Source organism: Rattus norvegicus, chromosome 2, assembly GCF_021556685.1.
Source record: "Rattus norvegicus strain SHRSP/BbbUtx chromosome 2, alternate assembly SHRSP_T2T, whole genome shotgun sequence".
Taxonomy (NCBI): Eukaryota; Metazoa; Chordata; class Mammalia; order Rodentia; family Muridae; genus Rattus; species Rattus norvegicus.
Window position 1 is genome coordinate 221256028 of NC_141535.1, and position 24906 is coordinate 221280933.

The window sequence follows — 24906 nt, forward strand, 5'->3', positions numbered from 1 at the left end:
TCCACCAGGTTCCCCGATAAGGAGATTGGTGTTTTAAAAGGGTTTCAAGACAATTTCTAAAATGCTTGTGTGTAAGCCACCCACTAACACTGCCTGAAGTCCATGTCCAGTATGCTTTTTGACATCAAGTGATGTCAAATTAAAATCAATTAGTCATCAAATAACTCTTTCTTGTGGAAACTGGTGAGAGAGCCATGCCAGCACCCACTTGGGTTCACAGATAGGGACCTCCCCTCCCGTAGAGTAGCTGTCCCTGCAGGTGCCTGAGCAGGTTGAGTTCTTCTTTATTTGAAATGGAAAGAGGAACTTTGGAGGGAAGAAGTGAGTATCTCTCTCTTCTACTATTTTCTCATTCTTGAAAAACTACAACTGCTGGTTTCCCTCTTATTTCATCGACATATTTAAATGGTAGAAAAATGACCTCCCCAGAAGCTAGAGAAAAGAGCAGCCCAGCATAGAAACACCACAAACACCCAGGGACCGATGCCTCCAACAGCGGGGACTGTTGTTTCGGGGGTGCCAGCAAACTCTGAGATGCTCAACACAGCCCAGGACTTGGTTCTGCAGTTGCATGGTATCTCTTAGCCTTACATTACCCAGGAGAAGCTCGGCACAAAGAGCAATGCATTTGCCTACTGAGGTCAGCGCCGGACTCTGACTGAATCTAAAGTCCATGACATTTCTTCTCTAGTAAGCTATAAGCCTTAAATTACAGCATTCACAGTTCAGCAGGGCAAAGCCCAGAGATCAAATGAAAACTTCTCCCACTTCCCTGCCTGTGGGAGGGAAGAAGATGCCACTGAAAGAATGGGGAATTAATCAAAGAAGCACATACCCCCTGTGGGGGCTTGAAAATGCTTGACCCAGGGAATGGCACTAATTGGAGGCCTTTTTGGAGGAAGTGCGTCACTGGGGAGGGCTTTGAGGATCCTATGCTCACACTTTGCCCAATGTGGAATGAGACCTCCCTCGTGGCTGCTTACGGATCACGGTATAGAACCCTTGTCTCCTCCAGCATCAAGTCAGTCTGCCTGATACTGTGCTTCCCACCATGATGATAATGGACTGAATGTCTGACTGTAAGCCAGCCCCAATTAAATGTTGGCCTTGGTCATGGTGTCTCTTCACAGCAGGAAAACCCAAACTAACACATCTTCCTAACTTAGTTTACTATGATGTTGGAGAAAAGTTATCTAACAAAAATATAAAAATTCCCTTTTATGAATGCCATCTATGGAGCCCCAAGTAAATCCTCAGTCTTTAGGGGTTTGGAGGCCACAGCATTCACTTCACTCTGGAGCCTTCATGGGTTTGACAACAAATAGAATTTATATGACTAGTAGGGGAAAGAGTTGGCATGGCCTGAAGGAGGGCACAGAAGTAGCAAACAGAAGGGCCATGGCACAGTGTGGGAAGAATCAGGAGAACATTGCCATGGGGAGCTTTGGACAGAGGAAATAGTGAGACTGAGGGAGGGGGAACTTGATGTCCAAGTCAACTATGAGAAAGCTGACAGGTAAGTTACTGCTTTGTGTTTATACTGTGATGACTCAAAGGACTCAGCCATGCTCACTATAATAAAATTAATTGTATTGGCATCAATGATCCGGTCAAGTCGAAGTCCATGGGCTCTGTGAACAATCACAGTAGACTGTAACAGGGTGTCTGAAGGAGCATACAATGGAGAATGCTCTATCCTTCAAGTCTCCAATATACTTAAGTGTGTCACTTTGTCCTCTTCTCAGGGAGATGCTGGAGAAAATGGTCCCAAAGGTGACACAGGAGAAAAGGTACAGTCTTGTGAATACAGAAGGGTGTGTGCAGGAGCCAGAATATTATTGAGTGTGTGTGGAGTGGGGAGGTGTGAAGGACAGGGTCCGAGAGAGGCCTCCCCATCAGAAAACAGTTCAATATATAAAGTGATTGTCCCATAGCCTGTCCACAGATTTAAATATCCCCGAAGCAAAATGGTTTGCCGAAATTTCTAGAAAATAAGTAAATTTCCAACAGTAAGTCTTTCAAGCCGCAAACACACCCGTGCGCCCGTGTGTCTTCCCAGAGACCAGGAACGAACGTCCCTGAAGTGATTCGGTTCATTCTAGTTTGAGAAGTTTAGCCTTAAGTTAATAGCACTTGACTGCAGTGTTTATGTCAGGAAGTCTGGATACCATTCATGCTCTGCAGTCTTCCCCCTCCTTGGTCTTTGAAACACTGGTTAGCCTTTACAGTGCATGCTCTCCCAGGCCGTCTCTGTTTCCGCTCCTCTTGCCCACCAGTCTGTCATTGCAGTGTTTGCTCAAGTTTGTGTTTGGACATCCATGACATCATGACGCTGTGACATCAAAAGGATATTTTCCTTTTGGTTCCGTATAGTGCGTTCAGGTCCAGGAAGACAACCCTTTAGGAGGCCGAGTATAGAACGAAAGCAGATGGACTTTAGTGGGAAACAAGTGAGGTAACTGACAAAAGACAAGATGGGATTAGTCATTCAGGGTTACAGTGGAGAGTGAGGCTGCTCCATTTTGAAAATTATGACTGTACAGATGGATAATGGTTAGTCATAAAAGCAAGCTCGTAAAATACATAGAAAGTTATCTCTCTCCATCTCATAAATATTAATACAAATATGGCATCGGGGCGGAAACAAATTAATGTCACTGAGTAGCAACTGTTTGTGTTCAAGAAACTGTTTGAGTTTAGGGTCGATTTCCAGTTTCTTGGATACCGGGGTGCCTTGGCCTCCGCACTGTTGTCAGTACTGACTGGATAATTCTTCGCTGTGGAGCTGGCAGCCGAATCTTGGCCTCCATGCTCTATGAACTACCCTCAGAATCCCGTGTTAGAGCCGCATCTTTCTGCTGCCAAATGTGAATCTCGAGCTTCAGTCAACAGAACGTGGAAATGTTTAGTGCAAATAAGACCTGTGGATGCTCCTGGCTACTCTTGGAGCAGGGTTTGAAACCCTGGATGTGTAAACTCGGACGATGGTTTATTTAGCTTTCATCTTGTTGTCTGAAAGCAGAGATCACCAGCTTGCTCTATAAATTAATATTTTAGGCTCCGTGGGCCACATGGTCCCCGATGCAACTCCCTGGTTCTACTGTTGTAGCAAAATTCAGCCACGGAAAACGTGCAAAACAAGCGAGTGTAGCCACAGACAAAGTAAATTCTATTTCTGGGCTCGGTGATTTTGATATTACATAATTTGCATGTATTTTGTAATATTGTTGTTATTTTGTTTTTTGTTTAATCATTTTAAAATGGAAAAGTCATGTCTAGCCCAATCTTGTAAGTATTCATCAGGATTTGGCTACAGTAGGAAGCCTCTGCTTAAGGCCAAGGAAATACTGTACACAGAAGGCAGCTTCTTCAAACAACAAAATAACATATAAAAATTTGAACTGTACCTATGTGAATTTCAATAGAGTGTTTTATGCTTTAGAAGAAGTATTTTGAAAACTTCATTTTTGGAACACAGGCCAGTAATTGCTTCTTTACTCACATAGGTTTTGAAATTTAATTTTGCAACAGTAAAACAATGTTTTTTCTTGAAAGGGCCCAAGTGGTCTCAAAGGAATGTTGTTCCGACTTTATACATTAATGCAGATCAGTGGCCACACTGACACACACATCATAAACTCTCAATAAATACTGACTTTCCCCTACCATGTGGAAATTAAAATCAACGACATGGTTGGTTTTCTTTTTCTTCTCTTTTCTTTTTTTCTTCCTTTTTTTTTTTCCAAAAATTTTACTGCTCTACTGAAATTAAGCACAAGAAATGCCTCGGTTAAAGCGGAAATCGTTTCTATAAACTTTCAATGGCTCTAAGCAGGGGGCTGTAAATAGCAACCCGTAACGTGTATAATATGTAATCTGACCTGCAGCGTTCGTCCCAAGAATGTAGTGATTGGAATATAATTTTTGATGTGTTTTTTAAACATTTCCTGCTCCTGTCATATAATTTGTTTCCAGCATGTTGGAAACACGCTTCTCGTGGCCTTTGTCTTCAGTATGTGAAATTCATTCATCGCTTTCCAACTCGCAGGGGTTAAAAAACAAGCTCCTTTTTAGGCTATTGATGTAGTAAATTACGTCATTGACTGATTCGCTTTAATGGATTTTTTTCCCCCCTTTTGATCCAACTCAGTGCATTCGGATGGTAAAGCGATCTGAGCTTTTCCAGACTGGTCATCTGGAAATGCTGGGGACTATAAAACCACTGGCTGGGCCCGGGCTTCTATGTGGCCAGCAACCCAGTACACAGCTTAAGAATAGTTCACAAAAGACTGATTTCGATCACATGTAAAGTTACTCTGGAAGCTTCCTACTCTACTCTTTTGGAGGGTTGATTCTGCCCACAAGTGTTGAAATGGACTTCTTATCCACTGCAAGCAGGTGCCATACCGCGCACTGCGGGGAAGGACCACACTGCCGGAGCCTGTGACGCGTTAGTTCCATCTACTCTCTATTGGCCTATAAGCAGAAAGGGCCTGCTACGCCCTTTCCTTTGCTCTGCTCCCGTGGCATCCAGTCCAGCGCATGCACTACCTCCTTCTTTAGCATCTTGAATTCAAGCTTCTGCCTTTTCAGGAGGCATATCTGATTTGCACTTACCCTCCGCTGGAGGCCTGTTTCAGGGGAACCTCCCAGGCCGTCAGTCCCTGGTCCTCTCTAACCGGCTCAGGCCGCTCTCCGTTTAGATGCTTGCTTTCTGCCTTCCTCTTCCCAGGCCTCATCGCCACAACTCCATCTTCTAGCTTTGTTCAGTCTTCAATCCTCTGAAGCTTGGATTTACAAGTCGTTTCCTGCGAAAGCGCTTTACTCTCCCAAACTGCTTAGGTCATCCCCTGTATACTTGAATGGTGCTCTGTAATTCTACTCATGACAAGACAAGGACTGTACTTCAGAGTAGTTTCCTTATTACCTGGACGCTGAGCTCACTAGAAAAGGAACAGACAAACCCAAACCCACAGGATGCTGTGGTAGCACATAGTTTTTAAAAGCCACGCTATCGCCTTCTCCGGGCAGGCCACACTCGGGGGGGGGGGGGGCCTCCACCAATCGCCAACTGGGTCTCTGACTCCTGGGAGCTGCGATCATTCCTCCAACCCCTCACAGTTAGCGCCACCAGACCTCTAATCACCGCCCACCTGAGTCACCGAGGACGGAAAACACCAGACAGCCTTCCTATTTTAAAGCTAACCAGATAACTCAATGGCTGGGCGAAGAATAGCCTCCCGCATCCTCCTTAGCCTCTGCTGCCTGCAAACTATCAGTGCCTGGAGACCAAAAGGTCTCATGCTCCTCTCTCCAAAGCCTGGCCGAAAAGCCGCTTCTCTGTATCTTTCCTTCCTCTTCCTCCTGGGACCTGGAAATCCCACCTCTACATCTTCACCCAGCGATTGAATTCTGCCATCTTTATAGACATAATCAAGAAAGAAATAGAGAACCAGATTTTAGTTGTCAGCCCCTCCCACTACATACTGTCTAGTTTAATTGTTTTGTTAGTCTGATAGAATCCCCTGACACAAAAATTAAGGGGAAAGGGTCTGTTTGGCTCCAAATTTGAAATTATAGTTCATCATTGTGGGGAGGTCAAGCCTTGAGGCAGCAGGCCACATCCATGTGCAGTCAGGAGCAGAGAGCAGTGGATGAGCGTGTGTATGCCCACACTTACTCTTGTCTTCCCTTCCCATTCCTTCCAAGGCTAGCCCGTGAAATGGCACTACCCACATTCAGATGGGCCACTGTCCCTAAATTAACCCATTTAGGGCAATCTTACCTAATCTAAACAATTCTTATTTGAAACTCCTTTCCCAAGTGCTTTTGTCTTGTCAAACTGAGAAAACTAACCATCACAACTTGACACCCAAGTGCGTCGTTTTTTAAACCATAGTCTTCCAACCTTTGTCCCCAAAGTCAACCCAAAAACCTTAAGATGTCAGCCTGTTCTAGTCCCAGGGCTAGTCAAGATTCCTGGAACATTGTTATAAGATAATAAATGCTGCGTGAAAACTATTTTTTCTTTTACCTTGAATGAGTTCATATTTTCATTGAATGGCAGAAAGGTTCTGTAGCCTACATTTGTTTATTCAGTCTTTATTAACATAGACATATTTAATTACATATACATTACATAGATATGTTTAATTACATATACATTACATAGACAGATTTAATTACTTGCCTAGCACTTACTATGTTTGAAAGTAATCACGTACAAAACCTGTTCTTTGCTGAAAGTGAAATACAGTAAAATCGCTGGGTGTAGCAGCATTTGCCTTTAATCCCATCGCTTGGAAGACAGAGGCAGGTGGATCTCTGTGAGTTCAAGACCAGCCTGGTCTACATAGTGAGACCCTGCCTCCATGGTGGGGGTAGCAAAATAAACCAAAAACATCAGTAAAGTCAAGTTCACTTATCTCATCAAACCCTTCCGTCTGTTGCTTACCCCATGGACTAGTGACATTTCTATAAACCAGAAAATGGAGGACCGGTTCCTTCTTTCACTTGGGGATGGGATTGTAACCGTTCCCAGCTTTACTTCAGCTAATTAAAAACATTATCCCGTCCAGCAGTTGCCTGACTCTTAAAAGTTACAGAAATTCCTGGAGATGTTGCTGTTCTGAAACTTTAAAAGAGGAGTGAACTCAGACTATGACTTGTCTATCAAATGAAGCCGCTCAGATTTCCACAGGTAAACCAGCCTTTCACAGGCTGGACCTCTCCTTCCCATCGGATTGCTGTGAGAACGAAATATAGACTTTATCCTCATAGAGTGGGTTAGCCAAACACTTTGCATTAAAATGCTGAGGGGCCCAAGACCAAAGTTAATACAAGCGGCTACCTTTCTTTCATTTATACATTTTCTCTAACCTGGATGGTCCATTGTCAAAATGATAGAAACCAATAGTCCTTTTCTTCTTCTAGTAAAAGGGACAAATATGGAAGGACAGCAGAGGGAGCTCAGAAATGCACGCCACTAGTAGCTGCTATAATTTCCTCATCCACAGAGTGGAAGTGACCTCGCCTGCCCAACTGCATGAGAGCTTAATGTAAAAATAAGACAGAAGGAGCTTTGCAAAGGCCAAATTGTTTTTATTAGTACAAAGGTCATATTGTGCAAAATATTGCAAACCGGTTCGTTAATGTTGATAGGTCCCAGACTTAGTGCAGTAGAAATAGAAGCGAGTATTACTTTCTTCGCCACATTTATTACACCCCCCATTTGGAACTCATTTGAATGTTAATGGCTGGGAAGAGGAGACTCGTTCATTCAATATTTAGAGTCCGAGTCTTTGTTTAGCCACATTTTAATTTTTTTCCTTGGGTAATGGCAATTACAGATGTCAAAGAAATTCACATGTGTACTTTCTTCTCAACAAACTAAATTTATTGTTTCCTTCTCCTTCCTAAGTCCCCCCCCCCTTTTTTTCTTTCCTAAAGACCCTTTTTCATTTCCATCCTTGACTGCTGACCCGACTTTTAAAAAACCGGTTTTTAGACAGTCGTTCACTCATTCCCCATCTGTGCGTTGAGCATATACCATAGTCAGACACAGGATGCAAGCAGAGGCTGTCTGCTGACAGCCAGGACGATGGATGAGCAGGCAACGTCAACAGATAATCACAGCACGAGCTGTGACAGACCCAAACTAAGCATGAAGCCACACACCGGGGTGTGCTCACAGCGGGTCACATGTGGGGTGAATCCGCGAAGGGTTCCTTGAGGGAAAGCCACGCAAGCCAAGACCTAAAGCAGGAGTAGTGCCATTGTGGGAAAATGTGAGCAGAAATGAGGAAAGGGGCCATGTGCCAGTCAGCACACAGGGGCCTGAGATGTCCGTCCATCTGTCCGTCCATCTGTCTGTCTGTCTGTCTGTCTGTCTGCCTGACAGACAAAGAAATCGGTGAGCAGCTTCTGGACTCTAGAATAAGCGAATAGACCCTCGGGGCTGCTTGAGTATCTGTGCAGAAGAGAAAACTGAGGGACACTCAGTTTTCCCTCAGATCTCCTCTTCTTTTCATTTTCTTGATAGTCATGAGTCACGAATGGCCAAGTCCCCTCCTTTTCTTTTCCTTCTTGCATATTCATAGGATGGAGAGGACTAGAAGGAGGTTGAGAATCGAGACCCGTTGCTGCCTCACTCACAAACAAGTAGCAGTCTCACCTCTTTCCCGTCTGCATTGGTGCTATCCTTACGATAGTGTGCTTCCCAGAGTGGAGCCATCCTGCATGGAATCTGGACAAACTCGGTCTCATTTTTAAAACCAGACTCCTCTCTATTAGCCATTCCTTTATCCACCTCTGTGTCAGAACTAACAACTAACTAAAAACCTTAAAGGTTTTTTTTTTTAAGTTAAAAACCTTTTGGAACCTATTACCTTAGCAAACCACTGCCTTCCACCAACCCAGAAGCTTAGAATGGCATCAGACAGCATCTGAGGCCTTTAGAAAAGCTTCCCCCACCTGGTTGTAACCACCTCTCTGATGTACCCATCAATGTATTTTAAACTTGCCTTGATTTATGACTTTCTTTGTTCTGAAAAAGACATAAAGCTTCATGAAACTGCTTCCATATTGGATCATGAAGTTTGGGGTGCCCTAAATCTGTATTCCTGGGCACAGTCACTCAGAATGGCCCCAGAATAGACTATCTCTTAACCTTTTCAAAATTAAAAGTCAGATTCCCCCTCAAGACTCTCTTAGCCCCTCCACACAAACCATCCATCACCCTGCGTCTTCCCAGTGACCGAGCTACAGTGCCAGGACCGGAAATCAGGAAAAGGCATGTTGATGCTTCACGGTGGAAATAAACTCATCTGCAGCATGGCTTTTGCAACTCAACCCCATTAACCCTTCGACTTCATCTGTTGAACCTTGACCTTCCAAAGACCAAGAAGGGCAGCAGCTCCCTATAAATGATAGCCAGTGACATTAATAAATCCCAGAAGCTGAGAAAACAAAGTTTCAAGTCCCTAAATTCATTGCCTCAGAATATACTTTTTAGCATCCTATTAAGGGGATAGCTCACTGTTTGTATAGTTTAATTGATCTCAAGGAATGTAGTCTTTTCGTGGTTTGCATTCAAAGCAAACCCATGATTTTAAGCAGGTCATGGCTTCTCTTACATGCCAAGACCATATGATGGCTGGGCCCATTAGTCCTAGAGTTTCTCTGAGCATCCAAGTGGGTAACTGCTGCCTATGCATTTGTGTTGTTTCTCAGTACTCACGGCTTAATCTCTCATGGGTTTCATTTTAGGGTGACCCTGGATCGTCCGCTGCAGGAATTAAGGTAACTATAGCCTGCATACATTCGTACCATGGCAATCATGGTTTTGACTTAATGAGTCTCTTTTCTCGTCACTTTACCGCCATTAGTGGTAATGGTTCTGGTCCAATTCTCTGACAACAGCTTCCAGACACAACAGGGAAATCCCAGGCAGCCTTCCTAGAAGGGCTTACCGTCTCTGCTATGTTTCCTTGGTTTCCAAGAGATATAGATTTATGTGTGAGTGCAAGACAAGCCCACAGCAATTTCCATATATGTAGTGCAGTGGAGAGTAGGAAAACAATGTTCACAAAATACACATAATCGAGTAGGAGGTCGGATCATTACTGCAGAACTACCCAAAGGCCTAGTGGTTTTCGACTTCTCTTCTAAGAGTGCATGTTTCATATTTGGTTTTCTTTGGCCAGGGAGAACCTGGAGAATCTGGTCGTCCGGGGCAGAAGGTAATGTCTCCCTATCTTTGGCATGTGCTTTGCATCTGTCTGTGACCAGTGTTTCACGTTGTTGCCATCTGATAATGAAGTGTTTAATGCACAATGGTACAGTTTTCATGCTTTGCACCCTGTCACTGGTTTCTCTCCATTTCAAACGGTCTCGATGCCAAGCATAGCAAGGTCTGAAAACCAACTCTGTAAGTGCTCAGCTGTCCGGAACTCACAAATCTCAACTGAGTTAGGAAGCCAGGAGTGGCCTTGCATGCTTAAACGTCATCTGCACGTCCCTACCTCTTCACAAGAAGAGATGGTGAGTGTGCACCAAACCGTCTCAGTGGAGAATGATGGACAGTTCTTTCTGAATGTTCCTCCTCCTCCTTTCATTGCTGATGCTTTTCCTGCTGACTCGTGTATGACTCTAACCTGTGCCATGAATGTTGCCTTATGGAAACTAAACTCACCTAAGGAACTAATGACCCTAGCCACATCAGTTTCACTAACGGAGCTGCGGATACAGTAAAGTCGCCATTTGTGCTTCTGCACTGAAGATGTTCACACACTCGTTTTTTCCATCTGAGTCTGGGGCAGGAAACAAATGTTAGCAGCATCTCAGTGGAGCATCTGCATCTCAAGTCCCAGTGTGGCCAAACCCTCACATAACAGGCAAAAGGAGATGTGACTCCCATGAGATTAGTGTCCTAAAACCATGACCCTTCCTCTGTGTAGTGGTAGCTGATGTTACAGACAGACTATGAATCAGGACATAGAGTGTGCACCTCGTTAGCAGAGAGATAACAAACGAGTCCTGTCGAGAGTCTGCCGTATCAGTTGATGTTCTCGAAGCCATCGAGAGAGCTTTGATTTAAACACTACGGATGGAAGTAATTTTTAAGGTTTTCGTATTTCTTAAACATTTCTCTCATTTAATAATTTTTTTTCTCTTAAAACTGAGAGTCTCGGAGTTTTGATTCATCAGCTCAACTCCAGGTGCGACCGAGCGCCTAGCACAACTCTGCAGCTCTTACTATCCTGGTCTGCGTCTTGATCGCCAGTTTCCATGTTTAAGAATCCACAGAAAATAGTTTAAATGAGTGAGCTGTAATAACACCCATCTCCTTCCTGGCTAATCTAGAGCGACATAACCTAGCTCTCCTTGCTAGTACAAGCCACACAGCCAATCACACAGACTCCTCTTCAATGTGCTTTGGTGAAATGTTTCAGATACCTTTTGGAGATGAGCCTTGGGTGCCACAGTGTTCTTTCCGTGGCTGATTTTTCTCTTTGAGAAACTGCTCAAACTTTTCAGTACATGTGACTTTCTTTCCCTTCTCCTCCTCTTCCTCATCCACCTCTCCCCCTCCCCCTCCCCCTCCTTCTCCTCCTCTTCCTCCCGTAGTCCTTAGAGATTAACAATTTGACCTAAATTGTTCTTCAAACGTGTGATTTGCTTAAAATATATATATATCAGCAGGAGCCAGGCTTGGTGGGATATGCCTCTGACCCAGCCCTTGCAGCAGGAAGACCTGACATTCAATACCCACCTACCCTACTTAACAACAGCCTTAGTCCAAGGCAGGAAGGGGTTGGTGAGATGGCTCAGTGGGTAAAGGGGCTTGCTGCCAACCCTGATGACCTGAATTTGATCCCAGAATCCACATGGTGGAAGAAGAGAAATGAATTGTGAAAGAGTTGTCCTCTGGCTTACACACACACACACACACACACACACACACACACACACAAATAAAGAGGCAATATTTTTATAAGTAAAGGAGAAGAGTGCACCTACAAAGGATCTCTAAAACACAGGCCAACACATGCCTCATTACCCTCGTGTCAGCTCCACTGTGGAGACAGTACGAGAACCAGACTGACTGTCAGTTGCTTGGCAAAATATTGCATTATTATAATTATTTATAAAGATAACTTAGATTTCTTCTGGACATTTACAGCTGGCAGGTAGAAATGCTGGGTTCTCTTTGCATGCTATCAAAAAAAAATAGATTTAAATTACATTTAAATGAGCTTTCATCTGGGTTGATAGTGACCTGAAAGAAAACTATACTTTTATTAATGTGTAGTTCAGATTCTGCTCTCCCTCACACACTCCACCTTCCCACCATTGTATGGCTGCCTCTGTCTAGTATTGGATTTGTGATAATTCCCTGAACATTGAAAACAGAGGATTCCCATGTTTGCTGCCTAGAGCCAAAAGCAGCAAAGGGACCCAGGTGTACTGTCAGCCCTGGACATTACCCATGGCATTTTCACACCATTGCAGGGCTGGCCTGTGGTGTTCAAGGGAACACTAGTTCCCACATTTCAGGGTGTTCCCAGAAAAAGTGCAAAATAGAACACGGCCCAAGCTGAGGGATGAGCTTTCCACTGAGATCCTGCCCGGTGTCCATCTTGAATACTATCATTGCAGAAGATGCATTTCCTCCCGTTTTTTTCCCTCGCAGCTTCAGCAGCAGCCTGTGTGGTTGACATGTGAGGTAGGGCTACATGTTGGCTTCTCAGGTCTCTGTAGATCTGTAAGGAATGAATTGTGCTTCACCACACAGCTCTTCCTAGCCTTTCTTAAAAGTAAGCATTGATTTTCCATCAGTACCAATGAGCTGCATAGGTACTCAGGACAGCTCTGACAGAGTCCCAGATGTAAGAAGCTCTCAGGCTGGAGAACAGAGAGTTAAAGAGGAAAAAAATAATAGAATCAGAAATATAAATAAAACAACAATCTGACTCTTAATTAAGACTCACATCTAACAAAATTTGAGCTATGGCAAAGGCATAGAAGGCAGAGTTAACTAAGACCCTCTCTCTTAGTTGGTAGGTTAAACTTTCCAGGATGTGAAGATGAAGAATTCTTTAGAAAGAAATGTCTTACTAAAATTGTGAGCTGCTCCATAAGGCAACATTAATGATACCATACACTTAATTACCACAGCAGGAATTAAATACAAACAAGCATGGAAAGATAAAAGTCTCCAACATTCAACACTTATGAATATCTGAAGTATTTAATAACATAGTTATGAATGACCACATGCATACACACACATGTAATGTAGTCCAAGGCTAAATATCCATCATTGCACATCTCATTACCTTATTGTTAGCCTTCAAAATGTATACATTTTTTCTCATTAGAACAGATTTTGTGTGTTAAGCATGTATATGTGTGAATATAAATAATTTAAGGTGGCTATGTGGTCCTTTTAAGTTGGTAGAGAAAGGGGTGGTAGAGATTCTTCTTAGAAAATAATATTGTAACCTATTTATCTCCACACATACTTCAGACGAGATGTCGTCATAAGGGTTTGGGAAGACTTAAAACTCCCAAATGTTATTGGTTGTAAGTCTTCATTGCAGTTTACTATTTTCAAAAACCTCAGGCTTTTTTAAAGCAAAAGATAACTTGCAGTAAAATATGCACACAAGCCCTTTCTGTTAGATCCTGTTAATGTGACTGGATAAAGGGTAAAAGAGAAAAGCCGTGCATTGGGTTGTGTCTATGTGGAGTTTAATATTCCTAGACACGTGGTCTTAGGATGGAATGATAAGGAAGTTCGTATTCCTTTCATCTCTAGCTTAATTTCATTGAAATCATTCGTTTACAAGACACACTTCTGCGGAGTGCTTTTTCTCTTACATCCCTGAAATACCATTAAGAAGTGCCAAGAGAGCCACCACCCTCTCATTTTGTCTCATCGCTTAGCTTCGGAAAATATCTAAAGGCTTAATATTATAATACCAGCACGAATTCTAGTTCCTCGTAATCTGGAAGGGCTGACAGTAGAGGAAGAGCCAATTGTTCTTAGTGGGTTCTCCTGGGTTAAGGATTGTGCAAGGGCCAGCAAAAAGGCGCAGCAATGAAAGCACTTGGCTAGCCAAGCCTTATTACCAGAAGTGGACACACAAACATGGCATGGACACACAAACCCTCAAAAGTGTCCTATGACCCTCACACATGAACTACTGCAGGCAAGCACCCAAGCACAATGATAAAAACATAATTAATTAAAAATTAGAGATTATGGAAGCACTTGGGCTACAAAACATGCCTCCTCCATCCACCCTCCTGGATCCTCTCCCTCAGCAGGAATGGCTGCCATCCCTCTGACCGACCATTACAAAACTGTCTAGTTCCCTTCAGCGGCACTTCCACAGATAGTAGATAACATTTCGTAGCAAATGTAATTTTTTTTCCTGATTCCTTTATCCTCCCATCGTTCACTTCAAGAGAACTTTTAAGCACTATAACCTCTTGTGCTTAAAATAACATAGAGGATTCTGTGAAAATGAGAAGGTTTAGCCTGTCTCCAGTGTGCCTACCCAGGGCGTACCACTTAATCTCTGACCTGTATTTGGGAACAGCTGCGTGGTACCATTAGCCCCACCCTGCTAAGCAGGGTCACAGTAGCCCAGCAATTGTCAGGAATCTAGGCTGGAGCCAACTATATTCTTAACCATGTATTTGTCTTCCGATCCTTCAGGAATGAAAAGGAAGTCTTACCATGCTTTTAAGTGAGCAGTATGTTTAATGTATACTGTTTTCCTGTGGCCATCTGTTCATCCAACGGTCTCTCCGTTCTCCAAGTGGGGAGAGCCCTGGAAGAGCATGCAGTATGGAAGCAAGCAGCTCCAAAAAATCCTTGGCCAAAGGAATAGTAAATGGGTCTTACCTCCTTCCACTCCCCTCCCATACCGTCTGATAGAGATGCCACGGGACAGGGAACTACAAGAAGAGGCAGGGGCCTGAGAAGTCGGCCAAGTGCCCGGAATGGAGAGTTGACTGAGCTGAGCAGTCTCGTCAGAGTAATTACTCCAGTTCACCAGTACAGCCCTTGTATATATTTCCTTTTGCAGAAGCTTGTCAGCGGGGCCATTTGCCATGTTGTTCTCTGATATTGTGACTGAGTAAATGTCGCTCTATAATGCTATGTGATTTTCCTGTGTAGGGTGAACCAGGGCTGCCTGGGCTGCCTGGACTTCCGGGGATAAAGGTAAATACTCCACTGACAGACTTCACAGAACTATAATCGAGAGTTCCCTATCCTGGAGGAAAGTAGAGGAAAAAGTAAATACAGGTTGTGAACGATTCTGAAGTTGCTTCAGTTGGTGGACTTTCTAATTGAAAATTGGACATGGGTAAAGTCGGCCTTTGCCCCCTAGACCGTACAGGTCCCGGCTGGCTCTATCATACATGTCCCTGGGATGAAAGTAAATTGCATTTCACGTGAAATCATGCAAGGTTTGTAACGTCCATGGAGAATAGGTCTTTATCTTTCACTGTAACTTTAATTTCTAGGAACCTATCAAATTTTGGTCAGAATTCATCTCAGCATCCCTATAAATCAGACACTCAGGCAACCATGCATCTGCTTCTCCATTAGGGAAACGCCTCTAAGAGGCCATGCCTCCACCTCCTGTCAGTCACTCTCACTGAGAAACAGAAACCACACTGCTAAAGTGTTTTAACACAACACCTGTACCTTCAACGGAAACTCTGTATGTCTGTTCAAATAAGTGCTTGAAGTTTAGGATTAAAACACTGTTTCCAGATTTAAAATTCTTTCCATTAATTAATTAATTAATTAATTAATACCCCAATATAAGTCCCCTCTCTCCTCCCCGGGCTCCCTCTTACAGCTCTTCCCTCCATGCCCCCCTGCCTTCTCCTCTGAGAAGGAGAAGTCTCCCCCGACATCACCCCCACATCACCCACCCCAGCACATCAAGTCCCTTCAGGACTAAGCCACTTAAAATGTTAAGTAATTTATTTTAATTTTTTTGAGACTTCTCCCAGGTCAACTACGAAACTTAATGTTCTATTACCCTAGCTGTAATTATTTCCTTGGAGTCAGTTTCATATAAATATCACTCAGAAGTGACAGGAAAACAATACGAGTGCGTCTTCCACTCTTCCGTTCTGTGTGCTGTTATAGTGTGCTAAATGAAGCTAGTCTGATTGGAAGTCCTATGGCGTTTATAATATTTGTAGGTGATAAAAACACAGAAGAAAATAGATCTTCTTGGTTGGCACTCAGAAACTCTGGTTCCAGTATTTTCTCAGCTTTTTCTCGATTACTATGAAAAGTTCAGATCATTTTAAATAGATGCTTTAGTCTGACTCTTGGATAGAAAATGCACTCTAAGAAAGTCAAAGTCACTTACCTATCATTTACTGCTCAGCAAGAATAATATCCTAAGTCGATATGAAAGTTCACTGTACAGAACTAATTTATGACAGTTCTTTAGTAACTTCCATGCATAAAAAATGACAGCTTGTTATAAGTGACAAGATCATCAATTCTTTATAATGATTTAAGGGCGTGTTTCTGGGTGTTAATTAGAACCTGGTGGCATTACAAATCATAATGAAGACATTTGAGGAAAAGGACATTATAAGGACAGAGATGTCCCTACAGCAAGAGCGCTGGCTAGTCAGGGTGCAGCCACTTGTCCCATCTCCTGGGCTTTAGACACTTTCTTGGTAAAAAAACAAAACAAAACAAAAAAACCCAAAAAACAAAACATTATTTTTCCAAAGTGCAATGCAGATGATACACACAGAGGCATGAAGGCTTTCAGTGTTATCCTTGCAAATGTCTACACTGACACTCGGCCTGTCCCTAGTCACCCATGAACTATTCCGAAGGTCATGAACACTCGGAATGGGAGGGTTCGTGGTAACTTGCCACCTGCAGTTAAGTGCTTCAGTTCCCACAGCCTGAGAAAGTGCTGGAAATACTTTGTTGAGGTGGTGTGGCTCTGACACTGCCATCCTGTTCCTGTCAAGTGACAGCTCTGAAAAGAACCTGTCAGTTGACAGAAACCATTATTCACTGGAGATGTTTCTCTGTGTAATGGTAATGCCACGCTTGGGCCACTGTCTGGTGTATGAGAGCAACCGTGAGCTCTATCGTTTGCTTTAATAAGATATCTCTTTGCAGCGTCATTCAAGTGAAAGATAAGCTTTTATGATAACGTAGCAAGCGCTAAATGTAAGAAGTGAATAATTTTGGAGAAAAAGTCGATGTTAGAGCACATTAACGTAGTCCGTATTCACCGTACACCCCTCAAAGTAGACTTAAAATTTTATGATGTCACTTCATTAACTAGGGACGCTCCTTATCGATTGATTTTTTTTTCATCATTCTGCAATAGTGGCAAACCACAAGACAGTTCATTCCCATTTCATAGTTTAAGTTAACAGGATTTAAAATTAAAACCCTGTCGCATCACTACGGAACATGAGGTGACTAAAACATTAGTCTCCATCTTAGGCCTGCGTGTTTGTTTTATGCTTCGGAAATATCCCTGTCCTCCATGTCTGCCACTACCAGAAAGGACACGCACATGCCATCCATTATGTCTAGGACACTGAGGAAACCGTCCATTACATACCAGGAGAGCTTTGGTTCAACACCTGTTGCTCTCCGGGAATTAGCTGGAAACTTAATGAGCACCCACATGCCTTCCACAGCCCTCAGGGACGTGAACCAAGTGCCTAAATACAGGCACCAGACTCGTCTCGCGCTCACCTCAGTGTCCGGCTCTGAGAAAAGTGCTAATACCGTAGGCATACGTAAAGGAAGTCACTAAGACCAGGCATGACTTCATTTCAAACTGCTCTTGAGCTTCCTGCAGTTGAAAGTCCTCTTGCATGTGGAAGGCATTTGGAATTCCTATTTCATGCATTCATGGTTCATATAGTGTCAAGATGTTCAACTGGGAAAATTAAATTATGTACAATGTACCATGCAGAAATTGATCTTCTGGAATGAGATTTGAGCTTAGAAAATTAGTTTTGTGAGCAAGCTTTCAAAAATGTTGGATGTTTCTTTTTTTTTCCCCCCTCAAGTATCTTGTTGGATAAAAATGATTGGGCCTACCTTTTCTGATATCAGATAAAAAGGCAATAGTCCAAGTTGTTATTTTTGAAAATCTTATTCCTGAAACTTATCTTGAAAAATATATCATTGACACATTCTCATGGTGCCACATCCTTCATAAATAGGCAGTGTTGACCAGCAATCCCAGGGCAAAGCGAATCAAAGCCTTCACTGATGGTATGACTTAGGGCAAGCTTTGTAATCTCTCTGTGCTTCAGTTTCCTCACGAGAACAGACAGTGACCATAGCACAGAGGTCTGCTGTGAGAATTCAGTGAATGAATGAATGAATGAATGAATGAATGAATGAATGTGTGCATAGCTCCTGAAATGTCTCCCAGCATAGAGCAAGTGGCTGTTGTTGCTCCTTCTCTTGGGACAGCTCAGAATATTGGAAATGTTGCTCACACACCAGTTCAATATAGTCTTTCCTCATGTAAATAATCTTAACCTGTAGAAAATACATCTAGTTATACTCTATATAGATAAAAATTATGGATCCTCCTTAGATGGATGAAGTAAAGGAACCATTAAAAACAATAAGACCGCCCATCCTCCCTGCCACCTGAGTGTATTCTGGGAGCAAAAGGCGAGTGTGTACAATGTCTGAGGATGCGGGATGTCCCTGTGAATATCCTCCTTCCTGGTCGTTCACAGGAAAAGCAAAAGGACAGCATAACACACCCCAGAGTGATGTTTGTCTTCCCGGGTCTGTGTTCCCTCGCTCAGAATGCTTGTTTTCAGCTCCCTCCATTTACCTGAGAACCTCACAAATTTGTTTTTTTCTTGATGGCTGAATAATTTCACATTATTTTCATTACCTGCTATTTGTATGGACAGCTAGACTGTTTCCAGTCTATTGTGAATAGAGCAGCAGTGAACATAGCTGAGCAAGTGTCCCTCTAGTGAAACAGAAAGTCTTTTGGCTGAATGCCTAAGGGTGGTACAGCTGGAGCATGTAGTAAATTGATTTCCAGCTTTTCGAACACTCCACACTGACTTCCACAGCGGCTGCACCAGTTTGCACTCCCGCCAGCAGTGAAGAAGTGTTCCCCGTTCCCATGACAACATTTGTTATCACTTGCCTTTTGTTTTCTTTTCATCTTGACCGTTCTGACTAGGTTGGGCAAGAAAAAAATCTCAAAGTAGGTTTCATTTCCATTTCCATTACAAAGCTGAGAATGTTGATCAGCTTCAAAACTAAGTCTAGGCCATTTGTGACTCTTCTTTTGAGAACTCTTTTTAGCTCCATGCCCCAGTTTTAATTGGGTTGTTTGTTTTCTTAATGGTTAGGGGTTTCGTTTTGCGTTAGTTCTTTTTATGTTCTAGATATTAACTCTCTGACAGATGTATTGGTGGTCAGGATTTTTCCTCCCTCTGTAGGCTGCCTCGTTCAAATAATGGTTTGCCATGGAGACTCACCTTTTAATTTAGGTGGTCCCTTGTCAGTGGTTGGTCTTCACGTCTTCCCCATCGAGGGCAGATTTTCCTTTTCTGTGCCTCCACACGTATTCCCTACTCTGTCAGACTCAGGGTATCAGGCCCTCGATCCATTTGGAGTTGAGTTTTATGAGCATAAAAGAACGAAGAATCGAGTTTCATTCTTCTACATGTAGGTATCCGTTTGGGTGTCAGTAATTATCTATTTGTTGAAGATGCTGTCTCTTGTGCAGTGTGTATCATTCGCCTCTTTGTCAACAATAATCAGGTGACTGTAGGGGCCTGGGTTTATATGAGGATCCTCAGTTCTGTTCTATTAACCAGTATGTTTGTTTCATGATAATACCAAACTGTTTTTATTCCTGTAGCTCGGTAGTAAAATGGAAACTCTGGAGCACTGATACCTCAGAAGGGTGGTTGTTGTTATTGTTCAAGATTATTTTGACTATCTTGGGGTTTTTTTCTATTTCCATATGAAATATTTTTCTAGTACCTATGAGAAATTGAATTGAAATTATGATGCACGTTCTATTGAATCTGTAGGTTGCTTTTTGCAGGATGGCCAATTTGATAAGTAATATTAATCTTACCAACCCATGAGTGTAGGAGGTCTTTCTTTTTTTTTTTTTTTTTTTGGTCATGAAGTTTTCGATGTACAAGCCTTCATTTTCCTTGATTAGACACATTCCAAGGTATTTGGGGGTCTCTTGTGGATCATGTCCTTTCTCTAATTTCCTCTTCAGTGCGTCTATCACTTGTATGATTTTTATCCCAGGTTTTCAATGCTTGCTTTTATCTTGCAGAAGATAAAAGTATTTTGCTTTACCACATAAAGAAGTGAAGTTTAACCTATTACTGAGGTATAAGGCAGCAGCACACATGTACAAAATGGATTTTAAATAAGTGAATAAACAAAGCTTTTATATATAAGAAACAAAGTCAGGTTTTCAGTAGACAGGAAGACCTGTTACAACAGCTATTACATCAAACCAGAAGAAGCTAGTTAGGTAGCAACACCATTTTCAAGGTTCCCCTTTCCTTGAAGCTTAATGGTTTTGCTCTGGCCTCCACATTAGTGGAAATCTGACAGTCAGATCAAGAACTTAAAAGAGGGGGTTGGGGATTTGGCTCAGTGGTAGAGCGCTTGCCTAGCAAGCGCAAGGCCCTGGGTTCGGTCCCCAGCTCCGGAAAAAAAGAAAAGAAAAAAAAAAAAAGAACTTAAAAGAGGCAGAGGGGTCTAAGGTGTCATGAAACTCTCTTACATCATAGGAAGTCCCCCCCCCCGACCTCGACACAGTTTTCAGGGGGCAGAGGCATTGGTTTGGTATTTTCAGGGTTAAGTGCCAGCCTGGTGCTCTGTGAGCACCAAAGGTTTCTTCAGAAGTTGGTGGAGGGGAATGCAGTCCGCCCCCTCAGAAACATCAGCACATCTCAAACCTGGCGGAGATAAATGTAGGGATGTAAAATTAATTCAGAGAGGAAAGGAAATAAGACACCCTGTCCTCAGTGGATGGGTGACACTGCGTTATTTGTTGCTTGTGACTACCTCCTGCCTACACGAACCCCACTAAAGACTTGAGTAACTTGAAGCCCATCAAGGAAACCCATGCAACCAAAAATCGGAGATTTTTAGCAGCCATAATGAAGCTTCCAACCACGTCCTTCATGATGCAATTCTGCTAAGACCAAAAGAAAACATACACACACACACACACACACACACACAGAGAGAGAGAGAGAGAGAGAGAGAGAGGGAGAGGGAGAGGGAGAGGGAGAGGGAGAGGGAGAGGGAGAGGGAGAGGGAGAGGGAGAGAGAATCAAAAGGACAGGTTAGTTGGCTTTAAATAAATCTGCTATTAAGTTCATTTTCACCAGAACAACTAAGATGTTTTAATTTATACTAAGATTTGATCTTTATGAGGAATAAGTGTTTTATTCTCTCATTCTCAAACTCTGCTTTACCTTTATAATTTCAGAAATCAGTCATTACCAAAACTGGCTTCCTAGCAGTTCTTAGCATAACAAATGTTATTGCTATAATTCTCAAAAGCAGGTATCATGCTGACTTGAATTCTAATTATCCTTTAAGCAAGAAGAGCACTGTATGGCTAATGCATCCTGTGTCAAGACATATTAATCAACATTATTGGGAATGCTTTTAGCACCCAGGCAAATCAGCACATATTTTTCAAACCCCGTTGTACTATTTTGGGGGACAATGAAAATCAGATCTGTCCAGGAATTATAAATATCAGGGAAACCTGACTTGGTCTAGAGAGAGTTTTTAGACAGGTTAAGAAAATGATATATTTTATTTCTCTAATTGATAGTGACTTATAAAAATAAAGTAAATAGTAGTAAATGAAAAACCAGATATTTTTCTGGGAGTGAGAACTAATCAGTTAGGACTTTCTGGCCACCATTCTGCCTAACAGATGGTATGTTCTGGAAGTCTACATAGAAACATCTGGCAAGCCATTTCTGTGTAAATGAAACTGCCCCCTCTCTCTATCTCTCATCCTTCCTTTGTTCATTGGACTAACAACCCCTGCTAAGGACTTGTTGACTCCTCTCACCTCTCTGAAGACGATCCTAGTGACCATTTAGAAGGTAGGGTGAACCCATCAGAGATACACATGCCCCTGCCACTCCTGAAAGGTCAGTTAAGATTTTATTATGGAATTCTAAGGCTTCGTGAAATCTTTAGCAATCATTAGATTTCAGAAGAGCCATGTTCCTAAAAATCTCCCAGCTTTGTGTTTTTGTAATATAGATGGGCAGTGGTTGCTGGACATGGTTGTTGTCATGGGTGACAGACAAGACTGTAGTGGTCATTGCTCTTGTGGTATTGGGCGTGGCTGTATTGGCTACTGTGGCTCCTTCCTCTGTTTCCCTTTAGCTTCTGTGCAGGAGACTTCACGTTTAAGTTGCTATTACAGTGAGATGTTCGGGGTGGTTGGTTTTTGTAGGAAATGGATAGTAGTTGAAGAAACTTACTACAAACAAAAATGCATCTTACCCCAAATTAAACTGGTGACATTCTACTCATTGTTAATTAAATTGCATGTTGTATGAAATAAAACCCAAATTTGTCAAATAAGACCAGAAAAAAAGTAGTAAAAGTAACATCGATATGTAGAAGTCCCCCCCCACCAAAATCTCTTTAATGTCTGGCTTAAAAGACTACAGCCATATCTCATCAACATTTCAACATTCTATCTCTAAATCTGTTGTTTGCCGTGATGTATTTTCTATACCTCAGATAGGCAATTGGACAGAGAATGGTTGTAGTCGTTTATTCATATAGAATTGTTGATATTCTTTGATATAACTTCCAAGCTCCATACGTGTCTATGTCTAAAAGGTTAACCCCATATAGAACCTGGAACCGTGTCACTCGTATGCTGAAGGACGAACGCAGTCTTTGCATGCTCTGGAACAGTCCAATCTTTAAGCCCTCTCCAGCAATCTAAGGCCAGGGTTTCCCCCATCACATTTTCTGAACCACTACTGTAAGCCTGGGAGATAAGAAAGGTTAAGAACCCAAGATCTCAGTGGGAATCTTCATGCCCCAGCTCTATAAGTAATAGTTTCTCAAGTCTGAGAGAAAAGAGGCCAGTAAGTACCTCCTCCCCAGCCCATCATGAGACGGGCAAGATAGAGCCATGGCCCTCAGGTCACAGAGTACTCTTAGAGGAGATAGGCACAAACCTGCAATCCCATAGCTAGATATAGTGAGATTTACATTGAACACGGGAATATGAAATGTGTCAAGATGTGTGTGTTCATAACTGGTGCTTTTTTTTTTTTTTTGGCATGGTGATTGTGAGCAACTAATGATACTAAAATCCTTCCAAACCATGTCAGATCAATAGTACTAAGATTACTGAGACCATCAGATCTGTTGCTGGTTATATCTCTTGAAATTAAGTAATTTTACCCTGAACATTCCATTTAAGATTTTTAATATGTTTTTAAAGGAAGGAAAATGCCTTGATCCAGCTACTGAGATAGCAGTGCCTTTCATATTTGAATGATGCAGTTGCATGCCTGGCTATTTTGTAAACTAAACACTAACTCAAATAAGGAATGAGTTTCTGCAACTTTTGCCCATTCTTCTTTTAATTCATGTGCTTTAATGGAGCTTCCATTTAATTGGCTAAAGAGATCATTTTAGGTTTTGCTTAAAAATGGGTTAAGACTTAAAGTGTGCAAGCAAACATCCAACCTCTGCATTACAATTTCAGAAGATCATAAACATCAGAACACGACCAATGACGCTAATAGTCATCCCAGAATTGCTCTTGAAAGTGCGAGAAGACACACATTCAGATATACTGTAGCATAACATATCAGAATCAGTAAGACACTATTACTTTATTAAAAGGAGTATTTTACTTAATAAATAAATGTATCCCTTATAGTATTTTGCTAAAGGTTGACTTACTCATCAACGATTTCTCTGAAATGAATTCATTTTTTGTTTTGAAATATTAAGAGGTGTGTCAAAATATTTGCCCAGGATTTCCCTTCCAGTAGGTAAAAGATGATGGGACCAGGTAGAAGAGGAGCTGTAGGGATAGCCTTAGACCAACCCCAACCAGTAGGTCTAAATCTTACCTCCCTATTCTCTGGGTACCCAAGTCAGAGAAGATCTGTGAGTGGTGTGTCACCCAAAATGCTTTAGCAAGATGATACCCTTCTGTCTCCAACGACTTACTATATATATAGTAAATGTATATCTATATATACATACTATATATAGTATGTGTGAAAAATTCAGTTGTTTGAAACACAGATTCAGACATTTTAACATATCCATCAGACACACTCTCTTTGCCTCCAAGCACCATGAAACAAGGTTTAGTGACAGCTATCTTAGAGGGAAATCAGTATCAGTAATTCTTCCTGAAATCATACAAACATAAATAAATCAGGAAATATGGAAATAGAACCATTATGAGTTTTGCTTTAAATTTTGGTTATGTATTTTATATTTTAAGCAGTTTTGTTTTCCTTGACTAGTTAAAAAGAAAATAAATTAAATGGCTAATCAAGACAACGTGAACAATTCAAGTTTGGGTTGGGTTTGTTTGTTTGTTTTGTTTTTAATACCAAATATATAGATAGTTTCTTTTCTGACACCATATCTCCAGCTTTCTGGTTCAGACACCAACTAGATGTCTTCAATACAGTTCTATTCTAACTGCCCTTATTAGCCTCAGATATCACAGATTTTAGGACCAATCCCACAAGATTAACTTCATTTCAGTTGCAAGTGGGAAATGTCTGGGTTACTTAGATTATCTGCACTTTTTCTGGCATGGCTATAAATTTAGGGCAGTGGTTCTCAACCTTCCTAATTCTGTAACCCTTTAACCCTCATGTTGTGAAACTCTCTAACCTCAAAATTATTTTTATTGCTACTTCATAACTATAGTTTTGCCACTGTTATGAATTGTAATGTACATATCTGATATGCAGACTAACTGATAAGTGACCCCTGTAAAGGGGGTTGTAGAACTCCCAAAGGGGTCACAACCCACATGTTGAGAACTAGTAATTTAGGAATTGGCTTGAATGAGTCCTGGTTCCAGAAAACACTGTTCTATGCTTGCTATTATAGTTATAAGGGCTGAAAAAGAATATCCGGTGAATAGGGCACTATCTAGAAGACCCACTAGTCACAAAAGCCTCTGTCCTTGTGGATCTAAATGCCCTACCCTTCTTGCATATAACTATGTCTGCTGACTTGGAAAGTCTATGCTAGCCCTGTCAGTTAAGGTTTCCTGCATGACTGATGTAATCACTACCCTCTAGTGACTGAATCCCACCTCC

At 42.0% G+C, this 24906-nt stretch overlaps 1 protein-coding gene across 4 annotated transcripts in view; it reads left to right on the forward strand.

The window, feature by feature from the left end:
- The window catches only part of Col25a1 (collagen type XXV alpha 1 chain), a 392736-nt gene that overhangs the window by 312281 nt on the left and 55549 nt on the right, over window positions 1–24906 (forward strand). For 2 of the 4 annotated variants that reach the window (NM_001447416.1, XM_087634148.1), the window contains 4 exon segments: window positions 1746–1790; window positions 9268–9300; window positions 9705–9740; window positions 14693–14737. In NM_001447416.1, the coding sequence (NP_001434345.1) occupies window positions 1746–1790; window positions 9268–9300; window positions 9705–9740; window positions 14693–14737 (159 nt within the window). 4 annotated transcript variants of the gene reach the window in all.